This window comes from Daphnia pulicaria, chromosome 3 (genome assembly GCF_021234035.1).
Source record: "Daphnia pulicaria isolate SC F1-1A chromosome 3, SC_F0-13Bv2, whole genome shotgun sequence".
Lineage (NCBI taxonomy): Eukaryota > Metazoa > Arthropoda > Branchiopoda > Diplostraca > Daphniidae > Daphnia > Daphnia pulicaria.
In genome coordinates this window covers 10,107,503-10,127,899 of record NC_060915.1, presented here as the reverse complement: position 1 = coordinate 10,127,899, position 20,397 = coordinate 10,107,503, and the positions used below count along the sequence as shown (strand labels likewise).

The window sequence follows — 20,397 nt, the reverse complement described above, 5'->3', positions numbered from 1 at the left end:
AAAAGACGTTCTAGTTATCCTGACGAGGGCATTTCTCTTAGCAGTAGTTGGGCGCCGTATTTAAGTGTTTGTTATTTAATATACAGTAGTTACGGACTTATTCACGCATCCCTAATGGCTTGAATGGGGCCCTGCCCTATGGTATGCTTATATACAAATGAGAGCCGGGGCAAGTGTATACTTGGAAGCTTTGCCTCCTAAACTTTTTGAATAAGCGCCAAGCGCAGCTAGCCAAACAGAAACGGCTAAACGGAAAAATGAGAGATGGGCAGCAGCGTTATGTGGCACTCTAGAGGAGTCTGAACTATATAACTGCGCCGTATATACACACAAACGTGACGCCCGAGTTCATCGGCGACACACAACTCTCTCCCTCTCTCTCTCTTTTATATAAATGCATGTATGAATTGTGAATGCAACAGCAAAGAAAAAGAAACCAGAAAGAACTTTGGCGAGTGCCTGAGAGAGAGGATGAGGAGAAGGCCAGGCCATAGCAGTTGATTCACCGAGGCACTGCCGCCACGGTAGTGCGGTACTGTATACTTCTAGCCAGACGAAAACTTTGGTGTTGTCCAACTTTGTGATTCCCTTCATCCCTCTCTCTCTCCCACTCTCTCTATCTTTCCTAAATGCATATAGAGAGTCTCCATCGTAAGAGAACGAAAGAGAGAGAGAGATAGACAGATTTTCCACGAAAAAGTCTGCAACACTCAGCGGGCGCTGCATGGAAACGTAGTCACCTATTACGTCCGTCGACAAATCAACAGAGTGAGAGAGTCGGAGTTGTTGATTTATTTACTGGATTTTTTTATTTCGAAAGATTATGGGACTAACCGGCAGAGAGTTCGCCTCCCCCTGTGCGAGAAATGCGATTAGCATATGATTTTACACAAGCCGAGAACGTCGCCCGTCATTGCCGCTGCGCTAATGGCCAACCGAGGCAGATATGCCACCGCCAATATCAATGTCGCCAAAGACAAGCCAACCTCCTTTTTTGAAACCCGCAGACGCCGAGAGATGCCACACATCTAATCCGCTAGACGTCCTACCAAATAAGCCTCGCCCTCTACTCTGGAACATCGTCATATTCAAGGCACTTCAAAGCCAAACCGAAGAGAAAGATAGAAGAGAAAAGGCCCTTGTTAGTCGCCCTCAGCCATCATACAAACTGGGCGTATAGCAGTCTAGCGCTAGCTGTGTGAAGACGGGGGCGCGTCATGTCAATAGAACTCAAAAGTCAACTAACTAGTGGGATAGTTGGCAGGGAGAGGCAGCAGCAATGAGACGACGGAGCGACGAGTCGTTCGTCGCTTCTCCGCTCCACTCTTCCCCGGTCTTCGGCAGCCCCGGGGTAATGAAACCTGTTCAAGCGTGAATTTCATACGAAGCAGAAAAAGGCGGCGGCGCACCATATCCCGGCGATAGTCTCACAGGGAAGCGGCGGCGGCGGCCACCTATTTTGTTAAGGATGCAAAAGGCGGAGACGCTGCTCTTGTTCTGACCTGAGCAGTAGCTTTCTATTATTGTTAATTGCAGCTTTTTCGAGTGCGCGTTTTTCTTATTTTGGGAGTAGAGAGAGAGAGAGACAACTGAGAGAGCTGAGAGCGCTGGAGCCAAAGTCAAAATCGATAAGGTGCGACTGCCGAATTGAGCCTGGCGGCATTGTTGCACCGGAGCGATACGAACTGTAGGGCCGACAGCAGCAGCCACATCGCACGCACGATACTCATATTACGATACATCAATCTACTGCCAGAAAATCTTGCAGACAAATTGAAACGTCTGGTGACATAACACAGGGACATCTTCCGTGAGAAAAACTCATTTCAAAAGATTCACGTCTCTCCGAAATAATAATTTAAAATTAAAATAAAATCTTTTCCTTGCGCCATGTAGAAACAAAAAAAAAATAAATCGGGCCTTTGACATATTTGCAAGTTAAAAGTGTTTTTCTTCTTTCTTTTTGTTTTTAAGGAGATTTTTTGTTTGTGTGTGACAGCAGCCGGCATTGTATCGATCGATATATAGATGAGGAAGTGATTGGAATGGAGTGTCGAGTAAACAAAAGGGATGGACTAGTGAACTATCGAATAATTTGGAGCTTCTTCCTGAAACAAGATTCGGATTTTTCTGAATAGTCTTTCTGGGGTTTTGCCAGTGGTGGTGGTGAAGTGGCATCAAGCAAGACGTCAACACCAGCCGTAGAGTTCTTCTTCGTTGTGTGGCGTCACAAGAGCAGTTTTGAGGGAACTGCAAACAAGAGACAACGAGGAAAGAAATGATGCCTCCCCTCTTCATTCTCTCTGTCGCTTCTATTATGGATTCAATTCCCAATGCGAGAACTATTCAAAACTCATCTAAAAGGAAACGTCATCAGATGGGACAATATAACCAGGCCTCTATATCTCAAATACTGTCTCGGCTCCGTGTGTGTTATAGGATTTCTCATCTGACACTCCCACGCAGGCTCTCAACGTTCAAACACGGGCGAGATAAAAAAAAATATACAATATAGAATAGAAAAGAAAAAGAAGAGAACAAAAGGGCCACACGAACGTGAATAGTTTGGAAAAAAAAAAGAAAGCCCCGGGAAGTCTTTGGTTATTACACGAATATAATAATAATACACTGACAGGTTTGGGGTCTGGCCTGGATGCGGGTTTGGTAGGCTCTTAACTCGTCTTATATTGAAAGCGGAATCTATGGAAACTATCCTCGGGCTCTAATAGGACGCACATGCACGCCAACAGCCTAAATATCCGGTGTTTTTCAGAAATAATAAATGGCTGAATGTATATACTCTGGCTACACACGGGTGCTGCTGCTTCGCTGCTTCCTTGCGGGATTTCATTATGTTTTCGGTGGATATGTGTGTATATAAGCCCCCACTTGTGGGGGCGGTCGATCTTTAAAGCCAACATTTATAGGTGACACGACAGCGGAGAAAGTTATCAGTGTAGAGATTCTAGATAATATACCGGCATCATTAAAATCATCTTACTAGGATCAAAATATCCAGCTCATTTATTTATTTATTTATTTTTTTTTTTGGGGGGGGGGACTTTAAAAATGATTTAAATCAAGTTTGATGGTGAACAATTCGAGTGATGGATGGTAATGAAAACGGACGTCACAGACTCGAACGAATTCATTTATTGAGGAAATAGTTTGGAAATAGTAATAAATTCAATGTGCAATGAGAAGAGAGTGAGACTAAAGGGAGCCAGAGAGTGCCAGAAATATATGATCCTAATAAATTTAAGGACGGAAGAGAGAAGGGAAGGAGGGGAAAAGGATGTAATGTAATCGATTTCCCCTTTAGCGAGTTATGCGCGACAGAATTGTATTTGTATGCTGGGCTGAAATGTCCAAAGAAGTGCATCTGTGCTTTTGCCATTTCCCCTGGATGTGCGATGACGGATTTAAGAAGAAAAAGAAGTAAAAAGAAGATTTACAAAAAAAAAAAAGTCATACAGGATAGTGTAGGCTTAACCCTTTATAACAAATTTTTGTGAAAAAAAAAATGATTTACAAAATAATGCCTCCCCCCACTCTTAGGTCTTTTTTGTCGTTCTATTGGACTTCTTACACACGGTATACTAGTAGTGCGCGCTTATTCAATAACTGTCACATTTCAATAGAATTTGACAATGAATGCAAAACGACTGCCTCAAGAAACACACTGACGCAATCAGAAAGCGTAAATCCGGTTCTTCATTTTTTTTTCCCTATTCGGGGCATTGAATAATATTCGTTCGAGAATATTATAGGGGGGGGGGCAAGTTCGGATTATAGAAGAGCACTGAAGAAGATTTTCCACCCACATGTGAAATGAAATATTTACAGGAGCTATTCAGTCCGTTCTTGATTACATTTCAACGGATAAGGATATCGTCGAAAGGACGCCATTTTATTAGCTTAAATATTTGATTGCAAAGACGCAGCTCCATACATGTTACAGATCTAGAATAAAAGCGCAGTGTTCGCAAGAGTGTTCGATTCAGATTATTGGGGCTTAGGAAGGGAAATACAAAAATGGGAGCAGATTCTCCGTTGCCCGTAGTACACTATAATAACTGCTGTGTGATTTACGGACCGAAAATGTTGTTGCAAAGAACACAGCCAACGGTGGGTATGCTGTACACATCATTCTTCGACACTAAAAACTGCATTTCATCTGAAACCATTTTAGAACTGCATCATGTAGACCGTACAAGCTGCAGCTGTATTCGTGCACGCATCAAGGAACGCCGAATTTATAACGACGTTATACATTCTCCCTATATAACATAACGCCATCACGGAGCCTGTCTGAGTGTTGTAAGCTGCAAAGCACATCCAGTCCACCGTATAGTATCAATATCGATTTTCCTCCCCGGTGCGATGTGTTTTCGCTCTCGAGGAAGAATCAACAGAAAGAGATGCTGTCTGTCTCTGCTGTCTTCTACGAATGGGTTTCCTTCATTCTACACACATAGAGTCTCTCCTGTATGTATGGGTCTTATATGATATTAAACGAGGACGCGGATACTATACTGCCGGGACGAGCCGGAACGGAGCGATCGATTGACGGTTCGCTCCTTTCTTTGTTTTTTTTTTGTTGTTGTTGTTTTCTTCGGGGGGTTTATTTGTTGGCCACCAACAATCAACAGTCGAGGAGAGTTTATTAGAAATTGCCGTTGACATTTTGAATTTTGACGGCGAGTGCGCGCCTCACGTCCTCAAAGTTAATCTATGGACGAGTTGAGAATCCACTTAGGTTTGAGATATTCACCTGAATGCAGTAAGGAGCCGACGGGCTGTCCTCGTCCATGGCGAAACCTCCTGCCCGGCTTCCGAAAGTGGAAGATTGGGCGTTGGCGGAGATCATGTTGCCGTGAACGAGCGACGACTCGGCGAGATGAACCGATGGCTGCTGCTGGCCAACGGATGCCTGCTGCTGCTGGTGATAGGAGGCAGAAGTCGGGAAATGGGGTAATGTTGAGCTATTTCCTGGACCGACTCCCCCACCAGCGCCAGAGCCGATGACGACGCCTCTTCCGCCATTTCCTCCTCCGACTAATCCCGATCCCCCGCCAACGCCGCCACCGCCGCCACCGCTGCTGTAGCGGTTCGTTAGATTGCTGGTGTACGTGGGCGCGTAAGAGATGCCCGACGCGCTGCGGAAATCGTCATCCATATCCAGGACGTTCGCCAGCAGGCTGCGCGAAGATCGTTCCTTCAATTCCATTTCTTTGATTCGGCTGTTCATCAGGATCGTTTTGCGCGTCACTTTCTTGCCGGGCCGGCTCATTCGTAAAATCCATGGAAGCCACAGCAGAAACAACGTTCGAACCTGTGCACCAGCAGCAAATTGATTCCAATCTCAACAATACGGAATAAATCTGCAGATACTATATTATTATGCAAGAGGATAAGGACTTACCCATCCCGGCATGTCGTGCATTTCTGCCCGTCTGTGGTGGTAGTTGAGAACGACGACGGTCAGAACGACAGAAGATGCCACCATGAACATGATGCAATTGAAATATGTGCCTAATAAATCATTTGGAGAAGACACATTTCAGTTAGACGGGACGAGGAATATTACATCATCGATAATTGGATATCGCATGCGTTCAAGATTCACGTTCCGAGTGACACCAGCTCAGCAGTGAAAATGTTAGGGGCCGTATACGACTAAGCAGCAACCCATCACGAGATCGTCTAATTACGTTTCAAACATTTATTTCACGTAACGGGAAAAAAATAAAAATAAAAAATCCGTTGACTTTCGTTCACAAACTACAGATATAAATGAGTTTCTCAAGTCTGCTGCGCCTCTGTCTCCTCATTTTCTTGCCTTTTCCAGGAATTGGTGAAGAATCGAGGCTGAATATTTTTCCCTTTGTTCGTTTGGAATTGTACGAACTAACTGAGTTTGCCGTCGGACGAAAGGCTATATCTTTTCTCAAGATGTCTTCCTCTTTCGTAATGATCAGGAGCATCCACTTTGGTATATATACGGGGACATCTTCCGCCTTTTCCATCCTGCATTTTTTTTCTTCTTTTGAGTTTAAGTGTCGAACCCGAGGCCATATGACCCACTAATACGAGTACAACATCCATTCCATTCGCCCGTCGTTTTTAGTTTGAAAAGAAAACTCACGCACAACCCGCCACTTGTAGAGTATACGACAGACATCAGCCTTTTGTCATTTGAGGCTCTCCGGCGACAACACGATGCTGAAGGCTACCAATTATATTCGGAGCTGGAGAGCTCAGTCGTCTGTGTACAAATGTGCGTTGACATATGTTTTAATTTTGCTACGAAAAAGACACTACACGTACGCACTATATTCTCATTAGAATCATTGGGGATAATATCTAGTCTTTTGCTCAAGGCTACTGTTTGTGTTATTCACGTGTTATTACAACACGGCAGCACGGAAAACACAAGACGTCGGAAAATATTACAGGGAAGAGGGAAATTTACGTCGACATTTGTGTTTTGCCCTTTTCCCCGGTATAAAAGCGTCGCATTTCCAACGAGAAAAATGGGAGCCTGCTGAGAAGAACCATTTGGACGCGAATGCACACCGTCGCACAGGCACTGAGCTATGATTTATAGTTAAAGTATTTCGGTGCGTTCCCTCTTGTATCTATATAATAGCGGTAATGTAAGCGACGAATTCTCTTGTGTGTGGACCTATTATTGAGGCTGCGGGTAAGTTTTGAAATAGTTCCAAGTCGAAGAGAAGGCGCAACCCCTACGGGCTGTACGCGATGTTCAACTATTTTCATTAGGGACGTGTGTATAACCACAGTACAACAATAGTATCCGGCTCTGAAGGGAAGGCGCTAGAAGAAGACGCCCGCCTGTTTGAATCCTAGTTCATACACTTTCGCATCGACCGACTCGACAGCGAAAGCTGCCGGTGTGAAAGTCAGAATGAGAGAGAGTGCGCTTCTGTAGAGTGTAGCGAAAGCACCGGTGAAACCCGACACACATCCGACACCGTATACGCAATTAGGGAAGTAAAGCGGCGCACGGGAGGAAACAGGATAGGCGCATACAGGACGACACAATGGCCTTATTATGGAGCGCATTCAAGCCCGAAAACGGTAAAAGATGACGCAACAGTTTAAAAATAGCGCCGTAGAGCGCGGAAAACTGAAATGTTGCGGACTGCGAGATGGGAAGTGGGAACGAATAATAATATAAAAATGATTCATAAAAGAGAAATAGATTTCACGCTGGAAACGCTATAGAATATGAAAACGTTATTACCTAAGAGTGGAATGGCGTCGGAGACCTGAGGCAAAGTTTCGGCGACCAAATTCAGAAACACCGTCAGCGACAGCAAAATGGTAACTCCTGAAAAACAGTTGGTGTAAAAACAAAATAAAAAAGAAGAAAGAAAGAAACTCCGTCAATAATAGAAGAGACAGAAGTATGTGAACCAGAAAACAATATGATGTGTGTGTGAGTGTGTGTGTACGGTGCGTTGGACTATGTACTGTACGATGTTTAAAGTATGCAACAGGATCAAACATCAGCTGCTGCTCCTTGGAATCATCCGCGTCGTAAAGGGCAAAAGGAAAGAGAGAGAAGGGCGAGAGGAAAACAATGGGATACAGCGCATATAGATCCCGGGAGGTTGTGTATTTACGAAAACAATTGGACGTCTAGCCAGCCAGCCGGGCTCATGGCAATGTCTGACGCAGCAGCAGCAGCAAGCAACGTTTCCGCTAAATTACTCGACGATCTCGTGAATATAATAGGCTCAGAGATGGTCAAAGGGGCAAAAAAAAACAACCAACAAACAACGGCCGAGTGTAAACTTGGAACGGCGTACAAAATGTGCGCACGTCATAATGGCGAATTCTAGCCCGGCTGATGGACAGCAATAAAAAATGATATTAACGGCGCGGGAAATATAACCGACCAACTGTCGAGCAAAATAGCCGCCGCCTGTGCAGCATTTGGACCGCGAATATGCAGTTTCCCTCCCCCTCCTTGCGGAAAAGCTTGAGCGTAGTTACGTATGCGCGGAATGGAAGTTGGTGCATTTTTGGCGAGAGAGAGAGAGAGAACTGTTCCATCGTCTGCAGTTAACTCGGGAGGTTTGGCGAGTCTAGAGTTGCTGTCGGTTGTCGCTTGATGCTTGAATAATAGATTGCTTCCTGGGCGCAGCAATGTATTGTTGCTGTTGTTGGTGGCCCGGCCTTTCAGAGTTAAGGCGCTGTGCTCACTCAGACGTCGGGCATGAAAAACGCAGCTGAAGGAAAGGCGCTATATAGAATAGTCGGATGGCCAGAACAGGCCATTGTTAGTCGGAAATCACGTGTTCCTATTCCCACTCCACCAGTATAGAGAGACCATAGACCATGTGCTATCCGTTGATTCGTATAAGTTGCGCAGCCCGCCCATCCGCTGGGGAATATAAGCCCGCCGAGCGCAAAAAAATAAAAATAAACTAAACTAAAATAAAAATAAATAAAGAAAAAGGTGGCAGCCCCTTTTGATTGACGGATCTTTCCCGTAGCACTTTCCCTATTTTCTGTCATTTTCTCCTTTTTTTACTTCTCCATTTTTCTTCAGATCTATTACTCTTTTATGTTTACGTATAAAAAAGGTTTCGAAACTTGAGACTCCAACAAAAACCTTGCCGGTCACGGATGTTTTGCTGAGCTCTCGGGGCTCTAGCTCTTCGCAATAGTTTTGCTTTCGTTGCTTTCGTTGTTATTCCTTTTGTTATTATTCGTTTTGACAAGATCCATCAGCAACAACAGATTACAAGCCTGCAACAATCACCATTAACGCAAGGCGCACAGCGCATCCACACAATATCTGAATGATTGACATTATGTTCGGCCAAGATCCATCTGCTGCGTCGTTGCTTTTGTGTTGTGGGAGTCGCTTATAGTTGTCTGCTTTATATTATTGTTTACCGGGCAAGGACGAGTAGAGAGCCACGACGGCAATCTATTGCGCCGTGGAACTTATTAGTTGATTATATATACGTCCAAGATTTAATTACAACTGGCCAAGACTAAACGGCATTGGGATTACATTTGAATTATATGCCGGTGATAATTGGTACATGTCCTGGCGGCGGAGTAGTACGAAGGGGAAACTGGGGGGCTGCCGAATGCCAATTGTCATTGGGCTCATGGGCTGCAGCAGTGCTGGCCCACACGCAGGAATGAAGCGTTGGAAAGAGGCGGCATTATTCACGGTCGATATCGTTCGCAAAGAACACGGTAAGCAGATGAGCATCTCATGACGCCGGAACCAAATCCCGATTGGCAACGGAAACCCTTAATCCACTATATACTCTACCCCAATCCCCATTTCTACCTCCCGCTATATGGAAAGTTGGAGGAGGAGGAGGAGGAGGAGGAGGAGGAAGAAGAAGAAGGTGATCGATCCTCAATTTCCTCAGCAGTTCAAAGTAAATAACGACAATCAAGAGACGACTGGAGCAAGGATAGAGGCGACGGAGCGTAAGGAGGGAAAACGAGTCGACTACACGCGCGACGCTGTCCGCCTGTCTGCCGCTGCTGCCGTTTCCCATTTGATGTCTTTCTCCTGCTCTCTCTATTCCTCACACAGCACATTCTTTACATTTAATGTGATGTAATAGATTTTTTCTCCCCCCCCCCCTTTTTTTTAAAGAGAGAGTGCAGCTGCACACTCTGCGTGTGTCTGTCTAACGTTCGGCTGGAAAAAAAAATCGATATAGACGCGCCAACGCAACGTACCCGCCGTTCTTGACGTCGCTGTACGCTTGAATGCGAATTCTGGGCGTACAAGGAAACATTGAGGCCCGTTTATGGAGAATAAAGAGAAACCTGGTTGTCTCTTTTATTCATCGAAATCCTACATCAGAAACGCAATTGTCTGTGTCACGGTCTTACTATGTGTACACACGGAAAATAACGGTGCACAGTTTGACCTGCTCCGAAACAAAACAATGTCTCTGCTGCTGCCATATACTATCTAAACGACAGCCATTGCTATATACGTCTGCATTTCCCTGCTGTTTTGAATGTAACGAGAGTACGTTGTGTATAGTATATTGTATACAGCTATAGTGTATACTATACCTAGAGTGAGCTTCTCTCCCGAGTCCGGCGGCAGGGTGAAGCCGAGAAGAGCCATGGAAGAAATGAGCACGGAGGGAACGATGAGATTGAAAAAGTAGTAGAGAGTTCGCCGCCTGATGTGTATGACGAAAGTGATGTCTACGTAAGGCTCCGGGCAGCAAGTGTAGTATTCAACGGTACGGTTGCTAGGTACGCCGATCAAGTCCCATTCACCGTTGGTAATGAAGCCACTAATATCGCCGCCCTCCGTCGTTTTCTCGACGAGGTCCAACTGCACTCACGAGCGGCCATTGTGCAGAGAAAGAAGGAAAATAATTTCGATGTTATAGACGACGAAGACGAAAAAGAGTAAAATAAAATAAAAGAAGAAAAGGAAGAATAGGACAATCCGCTTTTATTGTACTGACCATGAAACCGTCGTAAGTCCAGCTGCCAAATTTCATTTTACACTGTTGATCGTCGAACGGGAACCAGGTGATATCGATTTTACAAGTGCTCTTGAAGATGCCCGGTGGGATGTAGTTGCAGCTGCCGTTGTGTCGCACGACGACGTTGGTCTGGAATGTGTTGTCGAATCCTTCATCGGCGCTATTTTTTTCACGACAACAAACGAAACAAATTGAAGAAGAATCGAAAGTTTAGCAAAAGACAACAAATTAGATATGGTCCCTCCCCCAAACCCCCCCAAAAGTGAATTTAATCTAGCAGCAGGCAACGACAAATGGTGACACAGGATATTATTATTTTTTTTAGAGAAACGCGCGCCATGGTTATAACAAGAAACTCGAGAAGTTTCAATATTATTACGCGAGGCCACTCAGAGGCGAAATGAAATCATCGCCACTCCTTTCCACGCGAATGATTGCTTGAAAATAAATTGGGTTCCCTCGAAAGAAACGGTTCCAATCCAGTGCCATTTCGCTCGCCAAAGGCAAAATCGTGGGCTTTATGAGAAAGACGAATTTATTTATTTATTTATTTTTTTGAACTCGAAACTTTTTCAGACGTTTTGCTTCTGAATTTGGAATCGGAGTTGTGGAGTGGATATTTCCCGGTAATAGAACGAAGAAAAGTGCAGCAAAAAAGGAGGGTAGGAAGGAGGAGGGAAACAGAAAATGGATGGCCCTCTCGCTCTCGAGTCGCTCGTTGTTTTCTCATTTCGGAAGGAGGTAGGCAACCAAAGTAATTGGAGCGAGTCAGCAGTTGGACCGGTGGAAATAAATGAGTGCGCATGAAGCGACACAGCAGCCCAGGCGGGATCACTCCCGCCAGTCTGCCTGCTGCAGTTCACCGTCGCTGCTGTTTTTCCTCCATCAGGAGCCGATCGATAGAGATCCTGGGGTTTATTATCCACTTCTCTCTGATGCAAGAGAGTGGCGAAGAAGTGACTCCTTCCGCGGCGGCGGAGGCGGCGGCGGCCGAGCGTCTGCCTTCATTTTCCCTCGTGTACAATGATTTATTCTCGGTCGAAAAAGGACCTGTCAACTGCAGGAGCAATTGCTTGAACATAAGTTCTTCGTCAGTAGGAACCATTACAGCTAATGGAGACATGGGAGGGGGTGTTGCGCAACTCGCTTGACGTGGCTGTGCCTCATTTGCGTGTTTGCCTCCATCGGCATCCACTTGTTGCTCGAGGCAGTTTAGATTTGACGTATTAAGTTACGACATTCTTAACTCGAGTTCAAACTTTTCTTGATGGATGGCCACAGCAGGACTCTTGAACTCCTGTTTGCTTTTCGACTTGTTTGCTCGACTGCTCTCATAACACCGGGCTGCTCTAGAGCGTTAGACCTCATCTGCTCGAGAGCGCAGATGCTGACGTCATACGATATTCTCTGGAGTTAAGTCACATCAAATTCCAATCGTCAAATAAATTGCTAGGTGCAGCGGAACATCAAAGAATATACAACCACGTCATTTGCATACGTTAAATACACCCACGGGAGCTGTGCGTCGAAGATCCACGCTTCTTTATTTGCCGTACATTTTCTAACTCATCTACGAACGAATCATCGTTTCTGAATTGCAGAGAGAGGTGCGCGTGAAAATGGAAAATGCAAAGATGTTCTTGGATGTATTGAAATTCAGAAATCTATTGTAACCTGACTCCGGGCTTGATGGCTGAACGACGCATTCGCTCTCTCCCAATATATACATATATATCTCTGAACACTCGGGGGGTTTGTCACTGTACGCAACGAAAAAATGTTCATCTCTTCCATCGATCCTAGATAGGGAACTTCTATGCAAAACTTCACCTATAGATCAACTCAAACGTAACAGTTATACAGTTCACGAAAACCAATAAGACGCTCCATTTGAGAGAAAAGTAAAGAGGTTCTATTCTTTTTTAATAAGACACAACAAGTTTGTCGTCGTCGTAAACTTTGCCTTGCTTTCGTGGCGTCTTTCAAATCTATCTGGAACGTTATTTCCATCACGACCTTAGCATGGAGTTTCATTATTCCAGACGACAGATGTTCGGAACGACTCGTCTCTAAAGGAAACATTTCCCTGACAAAGTATTCATGGCAATTAATCGGATAACCTGTTGTAAAGAAGAATGTCGGGCTTCCAGATGCGGTTGGGTGGGATCCGGACATCCTTTACTCCGCTGTAGTTCGCCGGGTTCCATATAAGATTTTGATCCCTCCAATCCTATAGTGGTCACAGCAACACATACATGTAAGACAAAGGAGAATTAGAATAGGAAAAGGCTTATGAGAGAAGAGACTAATGAATTTCCTATGCACAGTATATTACGTAAAAAAATACGAGTAGTATGTAAAGACGTAAAGTTCTCAGGTTTCTATGAAGTGTCGGAGTATATACGCTGTGGTGCACTGCACTATACCGAATTCAGTACATATTTACAACACGGCACTTATTGACTTTATAGAACATAAAAAGTTTAGGATATAAAACGTGCGTCTAGCGCAAAAAAAGAGGATCACGAAAAAATGGAGGAAATAAACTTACCAAATTAAGCCAGGCGTTCGTCGTTAGAATTTGATTTTTTTCATCCTAACGCAGAAAGTGAGACAAGAAGATCATTAGTACTGCGCTTGACTTACACAACGCGGATTGAAGTGAGGGAAAAACTTCCCATTTTTACGAGTTTTCCTGACAAAATTGCCTCCAAAACATTTTAATTTTGATCGGGTTTTCTTTTGTTATTTTACTTCGCCTATAAAAAGAATTATTGGCTTCCTGCTTGCATGCTACAGGTGACTCTTCACGAGAGACTTTTATGTAAGACTTGCTGCGGGAAATATTGATTTTAGATTAAATTTTGGAATCGGCCATTATTCATTCTTTTTTTTGAAATCGTATTTTATCCAAGTGAGATTTTGTAATTCTGAATTAGAATTGATACACATTCTCCTACGATGAATATACCATGATTCAATAATCTATATTTTTGTTTTAGAAATGAAGAAATCAATTGTTTATAATACGCGTATCACTGGATAATTCGGTTCACATATTCATACCACGTCAATAATCTGCATAAGAGTTAATCCAAAACTAACGACGACTGGTTCCGACTCGTTAAAAACAGGTCGCTCCAGGGTGTTGTACTTGTCTAGCAGGTTACTGAGCAATCTCTTCTCGTTGGGGCCACCGCAACAGCCTAAAGGAAAAACAAAAGAAAAAAAGTTAAGATTAATGTCACTACAAATTATATCTCTGAAAGCTTGAGTACTAGATAACGAAAAGAAATGTTGCATACAAAATGTTGTATTCATATACATCCGCTTCTATCAAAAGTTGGCAACGAGTTTTAGCGCTGACCCTCCTTTCCTTCCTTGCATTATGTTTATATTCATAGCAATCCAGCGCGTTGGCCTATATCACATTTGATGTTAAGGCGAACTTGGTCTAAACGCCCAGAAATCAATATATTCCAAAAAGTTAACTTTGTTGAGCGAAATAATTGAAAGCCCGCGTCCAGCACTAACAAAACTAATAGCACGTAGTATATAGGCTAACTCGCAGTAACGAAGTTACTCCTGTCAGGAAGAACATTCACTCAACAAGTTAGACAAATATACATAGAGAACCACGCTGGCGGAAGCAAGTCTCTTTCAGTTCACACACAGCACGGACCCTTCTCCTCGAGAGAGAATGACGTTAGACTGACGTGACGGAGATTATTTCTTGGATTAGATTTTCCTTATACGATTAATCCCTACTACTATTCGTACCTGACCACGAATTGCCTAGTTACGTTTATGGTATGAAATAATGTATTATTCAATCATTTGGAATGAATTGACAAGGAATTCCTGGTTATATACGTGGTGACAGGTTGTCGCATATCGTCTCCCGTTACTGAACATTTCAGTCAACTAGTTTATCGCTCGTATTTGGGATGTCAGGTTACACTTTTTTCCTCAAATCTTGCGGAAGTAGAACGTTGAAATAAAAGTAACTGCGTCGATTTTTTGTTCCTGCCAAATTTCGTTCGTAAAAGAAAAAAAACAAACAGTATAACTAAAGGATTGAGTGGGCGTTATGTCATAAAAAATCTGATGTCCAAAGCAACAGTGTCGCCTGTGTCGGTGTGGCCGCGGCTAAAAAATGTACACGACTGTACTGTATGTTCGTTAGTCATTGGGAGTTGTTCGGAAGAAAGTTGAATGAAGAGGATTACAAAAAATAGAGCATTATAGGAGATGTCAGGTGGTGAATCACAGCGGTATTGTATAATAACGTACTGCGAGTTGTACAAAAGCATAATGGCTGAGCACTTTCAATTTTCCCTTTTATCGGTCTCCTTGACTTTTTTGTGTCGAAAGGGTCACATTGTGCGGTGTGTACACTTTGTAGCCCGTATATATGTAGAGAATGGTGTTTGACGGAAATTGATTTAGGACCGGATTCGGGCGCAATAGGCTGTATATAAGTGTGTGTAGAGTATCGATCAATTGGGTTTGCCTTCCATTGACACACGGTTAAGTTGTCAGTTGTTGAAAAAAATCTATATATCTAGTCACCCGACCGGAATCCATCCAGCTCTCTACGATAACAATGTCAATGACGATGACACCTAACAACCAAGGGACATTCAAATACAAAAAATATGGAATTCTTCCCCGAGAAAAAATGCTGCGAAAGTGTAATTATGAAAAGAATTGAGGGCGTCCGCCATAGCTCGGAGATAAGAAAGAATTTCCCTAATAGTGTCATTTAACACAGGGTCGACACAGATGAGTTCGCCGGTACATCAGTTTGATGATGACATCCAGTATATTATCTACACTACTCCCGCCATTCCATCTCCACCAGAACTAATTTCCGGTCGATACAATCAAAGTAGTTTCAACTTGATTTTTTATCAAAATAAGTATAAATAATAGACCAAGTAATTTAGAATGGTAGTTATACTTCATGTTCGGCCTTAACTGATAGCCTAGCCTAGCTCTATATCGTGAATGAAAATACTTAACTGATTAGAACAGCGTATACGGTAATAAATCATTTTTAATCGAGATTTCATACTCATTAACCTCATCACCAACTCCACTAAATCTAGAAGGACACAGCTTTCGTACCATAATTTGTTAAAAATAACCGTCCGTTGAGTCGAATATAACTTCTGCTGGGTTAATTACCAGATCGTCCAGCATGTAATTTTAAGTTATCGCATACGGCATACCATAATTAGTAATTACATCCGTCCGCTTCCACATTGAATCAAAATAGTCAATGATTTTGACGACGGGTTTATTATTGGATCCACACAAATTGTTACCCAACTCCTTTTAAAAATATGCTCATATTCCTGTTCTCTCAGATCTTCTTAAATAACCTTCTCGCAAGGTTCCTTATACGTTCTCTTGTTTTAGAGTTTCTTCCCATCCTCGTCTGTAATTGTAAAGGGCAAAATAAGTGCTGGAGTAAGGCTATAGTGAAGTATCGAGATATAGCTGCATATAGTCTATAATGCCATTGAAAATACACACTGGGTTGCAACTGCACCTGGGTGCCAACCAAGGAGGAAACTATCACGCATGCCCCTCATCCATCGATTTCAAAACGCCAGTTGATACTGTGTGGCACATTTGGTTCTGGAAATATATAGCCCAATACGTAGTTCAAATATCAGATATTCTATTTACAGAGTAACTATTCAGCTACTTTTTTCCGAGGGTATATCTTTCATCATAAGACCATATTGATTCATACTGTAATTGCAGCATTCTGTATCTATGGTGTCCTCGTTGTTGGCTATTAGTTATTGTTGGTCAATCGGCAAAATGAGACGACGTGACCTATTAAGAGCCGAGTCAGTAACATCTCGGGATGACTCAAGTGAAACAAAAAGTTGATTAGCTAAAGGAACGTGCTGGATTGTAGGTGCATTATGAGAACCCGGAGCCCCATATGCTGAGATTGCAGCACATTGTACGTGTAATATAATGCTACTTCGGTCCGAAATCGCAGTTTTCGGTTTGATTCATCTCCATGAAGCGACATCTTTTATACTACAATAATCCTGTCATCAAGCGTTCACTCGATGTTTCGTTCATATGTGCCTTTCACGCAACGTTGATTTTGATTTAAAACTGATGCCCGGATCCCAGTAATGTTATCTCTTGTATAGCGAGAAAAATATTATACAAATTTATTCTCTAAGCGTATATGCACAACCAGTCTCAATTTTAATTAGAGAATCTGAAAAACAAAATAAAACAAAAACAGCGTCTTCACACTCTCACACTGGCTACATAAAACTTTTGTTATATTAATTTTATCATGCACTCACGACTATCGCTACAAAAATATTTTAATTAAAACTAGATATAGGCACGTTCCGCTCACTGCCAAAGTGGAAAAATTATTTATTAAATGAAATTTTTGTTAATGAAATTTCGAAACACATTTTTGTTATTCAAATGTGCAGATAAAAGATTCGTTTGAAGCCATTGTTTTTTTAAATTGCGACTTGTGCAGGAAAGCAATTAAAAAACCTCTTGAAGAGACCTTTATTACAGAATTTGCTATACTCTGTCTATATATGCGCGTAGTATACGCATAGTTACGCAATTAATGAAGGAAGTTTCTTCCGCGTTTGGAGTTACATTTTTCACAGCAGTAGTGATGCAGAAAAACCGATGGCATCCTCCAAAGATAGTTTTACTGCATGGAAACGGTGGATTCAGAAGTATACAAGTCATTACACTTATTAGTAAGCCCAGTATGTCTGAACTTATTTCCCCTTGCTGGGACTAAAATGTTGGTTGATGAAATTCTCATTGTGGCTTGTGTATTATCAGAGAAATTTCACTAACAACTCTTGTAACTCACTCAATTGTTCCCCACGATTAGAACTGCTGGCAACCTTTATTTCGCCGCACTGCTATACACATCTAGAATCTTGAGTATCGAACAATAAAAGTTACACTTTAGCTCTGGAATAGTGGACCTCTTGATCCTGCTCTTACGAAGTTTCACTTGCATTTCAAGTTGGTGGGGGGAAAAAAATTACCGAGCTGCAGCACTTGTATATCTGTTTTGAATATTATCAGCTAGGATAGATCTGTTACGTGCATCGCCAATGCTTTTTATCGCGTTCTTTCTTTGCACTGCTTATTGAACCACGAATCTCGCCGGTTTTGGTTACGTTCGCTCGGTGCGACGTCACGTCTGGGCTTTTGAGATGGGAAAACGAGCCACTGGGGGATTTTCTTTTCTTTAACGGTCATGTTGGGAAGCGGGAGCGCAGCGAAGGGGGGAAAACCGCTGCGCTGTGCTAAGATATACAGCTGAAGTGAAGCAATGGATTTTAAGCACACTTTAGTTAAGCATCTTTTGTTTTATGTAAAGACCAGGAAACAGCTGCAAAAAATGGATGAGGGAATTTTCCTGGAGAGGGACGTGATTTGAATTGTATTCCGCACTTTGAAAAAAAGGGCGATGAAACGGAAAGTTTCGCGCGCGGTTGAACAGAATTGAAGTTTCGAGTGTGGTGCTTGGATGCTTACTTTATGTGTCACGATGTTTTTCCAGTCTCTCCGAGGAGCGGCAAACTTGGAGGCGAGAGAGTGTGTGTGCTTTTTTACACGCCTACTCAAGGATCGGGTCGAAGACCTCAAGACCTCCGTCCCATGCGGGAATTAAGATCAACACGCGGGGTTGGACGCGCTCGCATTGCAGGCCCTTTGCGCCGAGGAGGCGAAAATAAACAAACTATGCCAAGATGAAGGAACAAACATTCGATAACGTCAAGGCGATGTGATACCGCCCCGTGGCAAAAAATCGACAAAATATTCAAGCGGGTCAAAATACAAATTGACGAACGGAAAACAACCAAGGCGGACTGACAGATCGTTTCTTCTTCGTCCGCCTTTTTCATATTGCTTCGAGAAAAGTAATAACAGAATGCCTGTAGCTGTTCGGCTCTACTTCGGATATTAATCGAATCAGTGGACATAGTGAAGATTCTCCCATATTGGATTCATGCTGGAGCGCAGCATGTGTCACTGCCATAGACCCATAGTGTCGTTTCTCTTTGACTGGACTAGCTTCCTGCCTATGTAGTATATTGAACGGACTTGGTAGAGAGACGAATAGAAGAAATAATAATAACATAAAAAAAAATCCCTTCTCGTAATACTGATCTATAGATGTGGCAAGACTCTGTACTCTCCGCTACCTGGCAGCAGCGATGTGCTGCCACTTTACTTATAATATTCTACCCCCTTGTGCCATATCTTTTTCCATAGCGTCAAAAAGTCAAAGAGTCAAGAACACGACACCCAAGACAAACAAGACTTTGGCTCGTGCTTGGGTAAGTTCGGCATCAAGTTCGTGTTCTGATGGTTTGACAAATAAATTCAGAACGCACCAATGGTATAGTCGTGACAACTATCATTAAAAGTGCGGTTTTTTCACTCAGTTGCACCACGTCAGAGCTTTTGTCTGATGGTGGGTCCCGTCTGGTTGTTATTTACATCCAGGAACTTCCCAACCTTTAAAAGTTAGCTCCTGTGGCCGTGATAACTGCTGGTTTTTGATGACCACCGGTTTGCCGTCGCCGGGAAAAGCGGATCAGGGTATATAGGGTAAAGGCTAAACAGACGAGTACTGCGCATGGCGGCGCATGGGACGATGGCTGCAATGGAAGAGGTGCCAGGGGAGATCAAAGAGTTACGTGTTAAATAATAGAAAGTGAACAGCTTTCCCCCTTCTATTATACCGTCAACTTGCTCCAAATACTGTACACAGCTGTCAAATCATGTCCCCTCCCAACAAAATGCTGGGCTCAGACTCAAACAGTCCAAGTGCAGCGCTCAGGTACTACATGCGGCACTATACTGCTGTTTATCTGCGCCGGCACCTGTGCTTCATAGCCAACATAACATTGTAAGAATAAACAACTAATTCACTTGGATAAGTGTCATATCCTTGAGAAAAAAGCTTCGTGTCGTGTTGTTGTTTCCTTTGTACGCGCGAACATTATTCAAATTAACAATATTGACTTGTTTTTCCAGGGCAGCATCATCAAAGACTACGCCCGAAAAGGAACATGAGTTTTGCAAAAGGTTTATTTTTTTAATGGTATTCCACACAGCACGCTAATCCCCTTCAGACAAAATTTGGATGTTCGAGAAAAGATATGTTGAGGCTGTGAAAGTTACAGTTGCACTTAAAACTTCTCTCAGCCTTCGTCTTCCCAGTCGAAAGTTCAACGAATGAATCTTAGAAGCAGAGAAGAGCAAAGGATCCGTATATCAGGCGCTGTGAAATGACGCCCACTGAAATAAGGATATCAATTAGAAATAAGAGTGAACGGAATAATTAGCCAATAGTCAAACAAACTGTTTATATAGTCCTGGTAACAAATTCCCTTTTTTTTAGGCAGGCTTTAGCCAGCTGGCTTTGATTATGTCACATAACTTGTAATTTGTCTTTGCTGAGTGTTTGACGTACAGATTATTTTTGTTTGACGTCTTGGATAAAAAGAATGTCTAACTTTTGATGTCTCTCCTTTTGAAGCTCTCGGCTTTGACTTTCAAACAGTGTAAAACGCGAAGCGAATGCTGTATTTGATCTGTTTCATGCCTGAAGGACCAACTTGATATGCTTGCCAATGAACTAGGTTATACCATCAGGGTTATTACCACATTCATACAACTAAACATTGTCTGTGACGCCGGCAGCGGGGTTTAGTGATGTGTGGGCATTTTGCGTGGACCATGGATTGACAGTCGAGGAGGGAATCGGAAACTTACGCTCCTCTCGCACGAGTGAAAGGCCCTCAGAAAGTCAATCCCAAATTACGTCCACCTCCCCAAC

At 43.0% G+C, this 20,397-nt stretch overlaps 1 protein-coding gene across 1 annotated transcript in view; it reads right to left on the bottom strand.

The window, feature by feature from the left end:
- The window catches only part of LOC124329304 (acetylcholine receptor subunit alpha-type acr-16-like), a 34,156-nt gene that overhangs the window by 5,105 nt on the left and 8,654 nt on the right, over positions 1–20,397 (bottom strand). The window contains exons 2-9 of the mRNA XM_046788327.1: positions 13,587–13,726; positions 13,072–13,116; positions 12,641–12,750; positions 10,500–10,680; positions 10,093–10,363; positions 7,271–7,357; positions 5,426–5,535; positions 4,775–5,335 (exon numbers count right to left, since the gene is read on the bottom strand). Coding sequence (XP_046644283.1) covers positions 4,775–5,335; positions 5,426–5,535; positions 7,271–7,357; positions 10,093–10,363; positions 10,500–10,680; positions 12,641–12,750; positions 13,072–13,116; positions 13,587–13,726 — 1,505 coding nt within the window. The remainder of the gene's footprint in view (positions 1–4,774; positions 5,336–5,425; positions 5,536–7,270; positions 7,358–10,092; positions 10,364–10,499; positions 10,681–12,640; positions 12,751–13,071; positions 13,117–13,586; positions 13,727–20,397) is intronic.